Source organism: Oryza glaberrima, chromosome 1 (genome assembly GCF_000147395.1).
Source record: "Oryza glaberrima chromosome 1, OglaRS2, whole genome shotgun sequence".
NCBI lineage: Eukaryota > Viridiplantae > Streptophyta > Magnoliopsida > Poales > Poaceae > Oryza > Oryza glaberrima.
Window position 1 is genome coordinate 2,734,944 of NC_068326.1, and position 11,250 is coordinate 2,746,193.

General features: G+C 41.2%; 1 protein-coding gene across 1 annotated transcript; it reads left to right on the forward strand.

Annotated features, from left to right (window-relative positions):
• The first annotated feature begins 6,942 nt into the window (after nt 1-6,942).
• On the forward strand, nt 6,943-8,892 carry LOC127756285 (receptor-like protein 54). The gene is given in 2 exon segments (XM_052281669.1): nt 6,943-7,044; nt 7,046-8,892. Coding segments are annotated over 2 exon segments (1,407 nt in total). The 5' UTR covers nt 6,943-7,029; the 3' UTR covers nt 8,438-8,892.
• The last annotated feature ends 2,358 nt before the right edge of the window (nt 8,893-11,250 follow it).

Genomic DNA, 11,250 nt, shown 5'->3' on the forward strand with positions numbered 1-11,250 from the left:
AAATAGCGGAAGCAATGGCCATACAGTATGTTGTGGTGGCCGGCCACGGTGAGGCTGAGACCAACGCACAACGCAGTCCATGTTGCGCCGACGCCAATGGCCTGGAGCCTTGAGGCCCTAAAGCCATCACCGAACTAGTAGTCTTTTACCCTTCTATAATTTACTTTCTCTGAATATCTGATTCTTGGACCAGTATTACTTGATTCAAATTCATCAAAACTAAAATGCAAAATCAAGCATGGGTTGTGACAACGGACCAAGCATGGGAGAAATTGGTTCTTTCATACTCCCTCCGTCCCACAATATAAGGGATTTTCAGTTTTTGTTTGCAACGTTTGACCACTCGTCTTATTCAAAATTTTTTTGCAAATATAAAAAACGAAAAGTTGTGCTTAAAGTACTGTAGATAATAAAGTAAGTCACAAATAAAATAATTAATAATTTCAAAAATTTTGAATAAGACGAGTGGTCAAACGTTACAAACAAAAACTCAAAATCTCTTATATTATGGGACGGAGGGAGTAAATTGTCTACATTTTACCAACTTTTCATGAATTAATTTAACTAAATTTTGATCAAATTTCATAAAATTTTTGCTACCTACAACCTGACAAGTTTTAGTTAAAGAATGATATTATACATCCTAGCGTCGGCACATCAGTATGATTTTTCTGGGTCCGCCACTGTCGATTAGATCATCCCGTATACAATGACCATGCATGAGACCATCAATGCGTCTGGATGTTGATCATCAATTGCAGCCTGAAGGATCAACAACGTCGAAGATAATTCATACACCCTCCATCCCAAAATATTTGACGCCGTTGATTTTTTTAAACATGTTTGACCGTTCGTCTTATTAAAAAAATTTAAGTAATTATTAATTCTTTTTCTATCATTTGATTTATTGTTAAATATACTTTTATGTATACATATAGTTTTACATATTTCACAAAAGTTTTAGAATAAGACGAACGGTCAAACATTTTTAAAAAAGTCAACGGCGTCAAACATTTAAGGAAGGAGGGAGTTCACTAATCGGCAGCTTTCCAACTCCTGCTTTCACTAAACGCTACAGTTAGCGCCGGTGGCACGTTTTTCAAATGAGAAAAATGTAGGATACTATGCAGTTGATGTGGAATACTGATGGCGTTAGCATCCGTTATTGATAAAAAAAAATAAGAAGAAGAAAACCCACACGTCTAAGGCTGTGTTTAGTTCAGCGCAAAGTTTAGATTTTTGTTGAAATTAAAGATGATGTGACTGAAAAGTTATGTGTATGATAGGTTGATGTGATGGAAAATGACTGAAGTTTGGATCCAAATTTTGAATCTAAACACAGCCTAAGAAACCCAGATTAGTGGAGTACTACTGGCGCAACTTATCGAGTAAGCCAGCGCACGCGTGCCAAGCCACCAACTATTCCCCCTCCCAAAAAAATGAAGATGATGTGTTACAGTTTTCTTTTTCCGAATATTATAGAAAGACCTAATATTAAATAATTAGAAGAGGTGATACTTCGAACCTAAGTCGTCTAGCCTATCACTTTATGGGGCTAGTCGGAAAACATCTGATGTTTCTCAACAGTTTTTTTTTGTCGCCGGCTAGCTGATCGATATAGTTACTTTGGTGGCCTTTTTTCAGCAAATAGTAATATGATCATGCATTATAATGTAACGGGTATTTGAGATTAAGGATGGGATGCATGGCCATATAATTAGGTATAGTTTGGAGTATGGATTAATCCTAAACCACCGGAGGTTCGATTTTCGTAGACGGGCATGTAATTCGGAGCCAAAACCCCGCCGACAAAATATTGTACCCGGGGTGGAGGGGGCAGTCCGCCTGCGAAGATCGATCTTTGCAGGCGGACCATATAAGCGGCACCTGCGAAGATCGCAGGCGGCAGACGTCGTGCGCCTGCGAAGATCGATCTTCACAGGCGTCGCTTATATGGCCCGCCTGCAAAGATGCCCCTATATAGTCTTCTTCCTTCCTGAGCCCTGTTCATTTTCCCCGACGTTTCTCTCTCCTAAAGTGACTTAAATATAGGGGAGAGGTTTTGATCTTCAAATCTTCGGGGATTTTTCTACGATGCTTAGATCTACTCATTTCCACAGTAGGTATGCAATTTTTTAAGCTTTTAGACCTCAATTTGTGATGGATTTATGCATGCAAAATTGTGAAGGAAAAGCTCCATGTTTTTTAATTTAATTTCTTTTGATATGTTGATATTAGATGTATGTGTAATACTTGATGCCTCTTGTTGTAGTGGTTTAATGTGGTAACATAAATTCTCAATTTTTTTTTATTTTGCTATCACATCCACCTCCTAGTTCTAGATCTAGATCTAGATCTTGTCATATATAAAGAGAATAAAATTTTTAATTTATATTTATTTGGTGCAATCAAAAAATAATTATATTAGTTTGTAATATGCCGATGAAATGATTTTGTTAGATATTCTTAATATACTAATTTGGCATGTCTGTATAAAAAAATTGAAATAAACTTTGTTATTTTAGTAATTTACAATTAACCTTTAGTTAGTTAGTTTTGAATAGCGATAAGTTTTTTCAATAAATCCTACAAATTTGGTATTAATTGTGCAAATAATTTATATTCATATTTTTAGAGATATGGAAAGTCAGGAATGGATGTATCATTGGCCGAGGTTTTTGTCTCCATATAGAAACGAAGTGTCAAAATTTATTGGTATTGCCAAGGCACACGCTGAGAAGAACAATATGAGGAAGATAATTTGTCCATGTGCTGACTGTAAGAATGAAATAGCCTGGGACTTCGATGATGCTTTTAAAGTGAAGGAGCACTTAGTAACTCGTGGATTTATGGACAAGTACGAAATATGGACACATCATGGTGAAGAACAAGTGGACGGGCCTGAAAATATATTACCGACACAAGTTGAAGACATGGTGCATGACGATGGTTCTGTTGAGGACAAAATCGATCTAGAGGAAATGTTACGTCATGCAGAACCCGAGGTGCTGATGGGGTCAGCTAGAGGTTTAAATAACTTTGAAGCTTTACAGAAGGCAGCTAAGGAAGTTTTGTACGATGAGTCGAAGGGCTGTGACAGTGAGTTCAGAACACTACGGTCAGTTCTTGAACTTATGAGGTTAAAGGCGAGACATGGATGGTCTGATTCCTATTTTCGTAGGCGGACCGGACTAGCCAACGTCCGCCTGCGAAAATTATCTCCGCCCCGCCTGCGAAGATCGGCAATCTTCACAGTCGTTGGCTTACAGGCGGATGGCCGTCTCGCCTGCGAAAACCCTTTTCGGCCGCTTGCGATAATGCTTTTCCTAGTAGTAAAATGTTTTTTTTTCATTTCCTTTGGCTCTCATACTACAGACATGCGGTGGAGGAGGACGGAAGGATGACGACTTCTTTTACTGTAGTAGACAAATGCAACCCAAACGGTGCTACATCAATTAGAAAACAACCCAGCAATCACTTTTATGTTGCATTATAGGAACTTACATGTTAGCAGAGTGATTATTTATCTTTCGTTTCATCTTATGGTAGCTATTTTTTGAATGGGCTTTAAACCAACAATTGTGTAAAAATTAGATGTAGTTTCCGTTGAAGTGAAGGCCGGATTTCATTCATTATCTAAAAAAAGTAGGAACTAATTGCATGTACCTTTCATTCTATATACTATAATCAGTTTAAGAAATAATTGTTAAAAGCAGAATCCACGTTAAGCCACATCATCTCAGCTATTGGATCAACACGTTCCTTAAACACTCACTCAAATATTACCATACCTACAGAAAAGACTGTCAATGTTCATGGCCTATCGTAAATTCTAAGAAGAGAGCAATTTTACGGTCCTTGAAGAGGTACACGAGGTATTTCTTGATATTTCTACTATAAATTTGATATTTCTTGATACTTAGATACTATGAGATACTAAATTTTTAGTACATCATAGTATCTTCTCAAGAACTGAAAAATTGCTCTTCTAAGAAAGCCTAAAATGGTGTTAGGACCGTACCAGACAGATTCCCATCTTGCTTTTTCCTCGCTTACCTTTCAATATCTTCTATATTTTTTCTATATTTTTTTTATTTTAACATAGTTAGTTTGATAGCAACTATTTTAAACTACATATCCTGTTGTAATGCGTGGAGTTGCATCTAGTTATGCAATTGATGATTACGTATTTACGTACACTAAGTTCGTGAAGATCTCTTATGCTTCTTGATACGTAGTATATAAAAAAAGGCATTTCTCAAAGAAAAGGAAACATAATGTTGCCTTCTCAAATCGGGGAAATTAAAGAGGAGGCAACTTCCATACGTAAACGTACGTGACGCGACCGTCAGTAGTCGTTGGGGTCGTGCTCTCAAACCAGCTAGTACTCTCCTACACACATAATGACATAAACTCTGTTAAATGTAACTAAACGGGGTTGATCAACGCTCACGTCCACGCTGATGTTGGATCAGGTAAATAAAACTAGCCTAGTAGCCTTGGATTTGATCGGTCGTCGTCGATTGGGATCGTTGTGAATGTGGCTGAAAGCTTTGCTCCCGGTCGTTCAATATTCGGCCCTGTCAACTTCGTACATTAACTTTCGCCGGCCCACAAGTTGTTTTCGCTGTAAACTTCCATCACGCGGCCCATCGCTGCAAGAAAGCCGTGCTTAGAACGTTGCGTATGAGTGTTACCCCTGTATGATTGGAATAATTACCGTTTACCGAGTTGCTAAACTTCAGGAAATTAATCAGGATGACGACTCTTTGAAAAGAAAAATCTCGTACACATTTTAGACAAAAAAAATCTAACAATAATACGATTAAGATAGCCTTCACCCGTTGTAATGCACGTGTATTTTTTCTAGTCTCTTAAAAAATATAGAAAATGTATTAATATAAATTTTTAAAATATTTTTTTATAAAAACATATTATGTGAAAGAAAAGTGTAAGTTCAAAAATTGTAGTATAGAACCTATCCTAAATCATTCACTACATGTACTCGATCCATGACTGGCCGGTTGATCCTCTTCTTAGGGCTGTGTTTAGTTGGATCCAAAGTTTGGATTTTAGTTGAAATTGGAGATGATGTGACTGAAAAGTTGTGTGTGTATGACAGGTTGATGTGATGAAAAAGGACTGAAGTTTGGATCTAAACTTTGGATAGGTTGTGTTTAGTTGGATCTAAAGTTTGGATTTTGGTTGAAATTGGAGATGATGTGATGTGACTGAAAAGTTGTGTGTGTATAACAGGTTGATGTGATAAAAAAGGACTGAAGTTTAGATCCAAACTTTGTATCTAAACACAGCCCTAGTTCGTGTATAAAAATGAGGGAGAGCAAGCTAGAGCCGCACTCAACTGTAACTCTGCCAGCCCGATCAAACTAAAGCAGCTATTATGGTGGCCTCCCCGACAAAAACGTTGTTCTTGCTGTCGCTCCTCCTCCTCCACCTACTCAACCCTTCATCAGCAGCTACGTACACCAATCACACCCCTGACCAGGCAGCACCGCTGCTCCGGCTGAAAGAGTCCTTCTCCATCACGAATGAGTCCATGGCCGCCTTCGATTCATGGAAGGCCGGCAAGGACTGTTGCCTGTGGGAGGGCGTCCGCTGCGGCGACGCCGACGGCCGCGTGACATGGCTTGATTTGGGGGATTGTGGCTTGGAGAGCAGCCGTCTTGACCCGGCGCTTTTTAACCTGACCTCCCTCGAGTATCTTAACCTGGGTGGAAATGACTTTAACGAGTCCGAAATACCATCCACCGGGTTCGAGCGGCTTAGTAAGCTCACCCATCTTAATCTCTCCTCGTCCAATTTCGCAGGTCAGGTGCCTGTACATAGTATTGGCCAACTCAATAGTTTGGTCTCTCTTGACATGTCCTCTCGTTTCGGATTGAGTGAGCTATTCGACGACCGTTACACTGTCTATGGTGGTGATTCCACAGCGCACGCATGGCAGCTCATTGTGCCAAACGTAACAACTTTAGTTGCAAATCTCATCAATTTGAAGGAGCTCCGTCTTGGTTTGCTGGACCTATCCAACATTGGGGCTGAGTGGTGCAGTGCTTTAAGCAAGTATACTCCAAATCTCCGTGTTCTTAGCCTGCCCTTTTGCTCGCTCAATGGTCCCATTTGCAGAACGCTCTCTAGTTTGCGCTCACTATCCGTGATTGACCTACAATACAACCATTTGACCGGTTCAGTTCCTGAATTCTTTGCCAACTACTCTTCCTTGAGTGTTCTTCAGCTCAGTTATAATTATCTTGAAGGATGGGTCTCTCCTTTAATCTTTCAGAACAAGAAACTAGTGACTATTGATCTTCATAGAAATCATGACTTATCTGGTACTCTACCGAATTTCCCAGTTGGCAGTAGTTTGGAGAGTTTACTTGTTAGTCTGACCAACTTCTCTGGTGGAATACCAAGCACCATCAGCAATCTCAAGTCTTTAAAGAAGCTGGGCCTTGGTGCAAGTGGCTTTTCTGGAGAGCTGCCCTCATCAATTGGTAAGCTTAAATCGTTGAGTTTATTTCAAGTCTCTGGGTTGGAAGTGGTAGGATCTTTTCCCCTATGGATCACGAACTTAACCTCCTTGGAGGTCCTTGAATTTTCCCACTGTGGCTTATCCGGACCAATACCTTCTTCCGTTGGAGATATGAAAAAAATGAGAAAATTAGCACTCTATGGTTGCAACTTTGTAGGGGAAATACCTCAACATATATTAAATTTAACACAACTGGATACCATGCTTCTTCATTCAAATAATTTCATTGGCACAGTCAAACTCTCTTCATTTTGGACACTACGAGACCTATCTGTCTTAAACCTCTCAGACAACAACTTAACTGTAGTAGATGGAGAAAACAATTCTTCACTGATATCCTTGCCCAACATAGAGTACTTGAGTTTGGCATCATGTAACATAACTAAATTTCCAAACATTTTGAGTCATCTAAATAATAATATAATGAGTGGCGTTGATCTTTCACATAACCAAATCCAAGGGGCCATACCACGTTGGGCATGGGAGAAATGGACATATTTTGAATTTTTCTTTTTGAACTTATCACACAATAATTTTACTAGTGTTGGCTACAACTCCTTTCTTCCTATTGCTGTAACGGCGTTGGATCTCAGTTTTAACATGTTTGAGGGGCCAATACCTCTACCCCTATACTCTAGATCCGTGCTTGATTACTCAAACAACCGTTTCTCATCTATACCAATAAATATTTCTACTCAGCTAACAGGTACGACCTATTTTAAGGCATCAAGAAATAACCTCTCCGGGGACATCCCACCATCTTTTTGTAGTAGCAACCTACAATTTTTGGATCTCTCTTACAATCTTTTGAGTGGCTCAATCCCTTCTTGCCTAATCGAGGATGCCAATGCATTACAAGTTCTAAATCTGAAACAAAATCAACTTCATGGAGAACTAGCGCACAATATCAATGAAAGTTGCACATTAGAGGATCTAGATTTCAGCGACAATAGGATTGAAGGAAATTTGCCTAGATCTCTAGTTTCTTGCCGGAAATTGGAGGTCCTTGATATCCAAAACAACCAAATCAACGATTCTTTTCCATGTTGGATGAGTGTAATTCCTAGACTCCAAGTCCTTATCCTAAAATCCAACAAATTCTTTGGGCAAGTGACACCTACTGTTGCTGAGGAAAGCACTTGTGAATTCCCTAGTCTACGGATCCTAGATCTTGCCTCCAACAAATTTTCAGGCACACTGAGTGATGCATGGTTTATGAGACTTAAGTCGATGATGATTGAATCTACTAACGAAACATTAGTTATGGAGTTTGAAGGTGAACAACATCGGGTCTACCAAGTTAACACTGTGCTCACATACAAAGGGTCTGCCATCGCAATTAGTAAGATACTAAGGACCTTTGTATTCATTGATGTCTCGAATAACGCATTCCATGGAAGCATCCCTAAATCTATGGGAGAGCTAGTTCTGCTACATGCACTCAACATGTCTCATAACTCACTGACGGGGCCGATTCCATCTCAACTCGGCCATCTAAACCAAATGGAGGCTTTGGACCTGTCCTCAAACGAGCTTTTAGGAGTGATCCCACAGGAATTAGCATCCTTGGACTTCCTCGGAACGCTAAACCTATCCTACAACAAGCTGGAGGGGAAAATACCAGAATCACTTCATTTCTCGTCATTCTCCAATAGTTCATTTCTTGGGAATGATGCTTTGTGCGGCCCTCCGCTATCTAAAGGCTGCAGCAACATGACATTGCTGAATTTGATACCTTCCGAGAAGAAATATGTAGATGTTATGCTGTTCCTCTTTTCTGGAATAGGATTCGGCCTTGGATTTGCCATTGCAATTGTTGTATCATGGGGAATTCCCATTAGAAAAAGGTCATTAGTAAGGCAAAGAGCCCTCGGAATCATGTATTGAACTGAACCTTTTTCTGTATCAAGGTTGTAAACTTGTAATCAGGGCCATGTCATTGTTGTTGCAAGCTAATATTTGAATTCTTCCATCTGGATCAAATTAACCATGGGTGCTAATGGTGTTAAAAGTATATACTTAGAGTTACACAAGTCAGCTACTCACTAGGATATACGCATATCAGATACAGAATTACATTGTATACCAGCAATTTAATTTAATCACCTGAAAATGTAATGAAGAAAAGGCAAAACTAGTCATGCACCAAGTTGACAGAATGAGACTGTAATTTGCTGTAACATGCACTGTGCAACTGCACAGGCGCATTCCCTCGAACACGTACCTGGCAGAAGCAGCGCCGCACTGGCGAACAGCGGAGCAGCAGGATAAACTCGCTCCTGCAACGTATCCATGGTGACCGTATGATCACTGAGACTCACCCTGACCTCCAGGTCGCCACCTTGCAGGTCCAACCTGTCGCGTTTTTTCTCTCCGGCGAGTTGCGAGTAGCGGTGGACCTTACTGGGGATTGGGGGTGTACGGACGGCTGGTGGAGTGGTGGTGGGAATCGAAGTGGGGTGAGGCGTCTACGAGGTGAAACAGAGGCAGTCGAAGGGGGACAAGTCTACGAAACCAACCGGTGGCGCCGGCGGCGTCCGAGAGGACGGGCGGCGAGCGGCGTCGGGGCATCGAACAGGACGCGCACGGCGAAATCGACCGCATGACGGCGGCGCGTACCACTTGCCCTTAGTAGATGCTGACCGGCGCTCGCCACGAGGATAGCCGGTCTGGGTGGGAGGAGAGCCTTCGCCCGCGGCGGCGCGGCGCATCCACCTCGTCGCCGGCCATGGCCGTGCCTGGGAGGGAGGAGACACGCAGACCATGGCCGCGCCGCCATTTCCCAACTGTCGCATCGTATGGGCCCGTACACATTACGGGCCGTGGTGGCCTCCAGTAATTAAAGCCCATTTGCGCAGAAATCTCGGCCCATCGAAGCGCTCTCGCGACTCGCGTTGGCGCCTTGGCGCGTCGGCGGCGTTGCCGCTCCCGCCACGTTCTCCCGTGCATGGCGTTCCCGCGCATTACCTTCCCTTGCCTTCCGCAACCGCCCGGCACCGGGATCTCAAACAGATGTGACGAGGATGCAACGCAACGCAGCATTGCTGAGCTGACAATGTTCATCTGCCTTAACACTTTATGGCTTCTTTCATGGGACGCACACGCACGTCGTCCTATCTCTAGCACAACTGGAAAATTAAACCCGTATAAATTGGTGAAGATGAGCATATCCGAAAAATTGGATCGATATATCTTGATATCAACGGAATCATTATAGACATTTCGCTGACGACGGGTATATTGTATACCATTGAAAGAATAATTAGTTATAATACAACTTACAAGCATCCAAGGTTAAGTCTCTGACTTAATTAGTTGAGCTACGCTCACTTTGCTCAATTGCTTATTTCATGAAACTGAATGGCCCTTTTACATCTCGATCCTCTAAAATCATACAACTTGTGGAACTAGTTACTACGATTAGATCATCCCGTACACAATGACCATGAGACCATCCATGAATGCTTCTAGCATGATGATCATGAACTACCTCGTAGAAAATTCATATTTTTCAGATAATTGAAAAAAAAACAACGAGTTCACTACACTGCAGTTATCCTGTCCAACTGGATGGTAAGGCGAATATTTTCAACTCTTGCTTTCTCACTATCCTATAATTGCAATTTTTCTTTTTAAAAATTAAAAAAAACTGTAGACATCGCTTACGAAATGACCCACTTGTCAGTGTCTCCGTCACTGAACATATATTTTTTTTTCATTTTTATAATTTTTTTATTTTTTTTATTTCAAAAATAGATCCTTCTAAAAAATATTTCCAAAATATGAATCTTTCGATCATGCCAGCACGCTTGGCGCGGCGAAAACACACCACACATAGTGGGCGTGATGGTTTTGTTCTACCACGCTAGTGAGAGTGGCGTGATCAAATAACGATGTCATGCTAGTTAGATCGACATGACCAAATAACATTATTACGGTATTGTTATGTTGTTTGTAGGCTGGTCAAAAGGTTCATATATTGCAAATAAATTTTGAAACGGTCAAAAGGTTCATATCTTGGAAATAAATTTTGAAAAGGTTTATTTTTAAAATTAAAACTTTAAAAAGTTCAAAAAATAGAAAAAAATTCACGGAAATAGCAGGGCCCGGCAGGAGAGCACGTCGTTCACTCACGGATATGATCCGCTGGTCGGTTTCATCATGTTGTCACCGGAAGAACGGGACTACCACGTCGTCGTACGTTGCCGAAACCCGAAAGTGTCCACCAAATGCGTTGATTCAACGGTAGACGGGCGGAGTGCGGGTTCGGTGCAGACGCATCTACGCTTGTTCCCCACCATTATTCACGAATCACGACTCGCTCGCTCATTGGTAACGGTCGCGGTGGCCAGAAGTAGCTACGCTAGCTAGCAACTTTGAGCGTCTCTAACAGCCTCTCTAAATCGGACTCTCTAAATACTCATATAGCCCAACTCTCAATTTGATTTGGCTAGTCAAAATCGTTGCTCACTCCAACAGATTCTCCATCTATCATCTCTATTTTAAGTCTATGACATTGTGAGAAACCTAATTCGCGCGTACGCGTTGCCGGCGCGCACGCCGGCCCACTAAGGCCCATGTAAGCGCTTGTGCTTCTTTCTTTTTTTTCTCTTTATTTTACACCGCCGTTTCTTTCTTTTTCTTTTTTTTCGCTAATTGTTATTCCTGCCGTACGGATAGATTAGTTTTCTATTTTTACT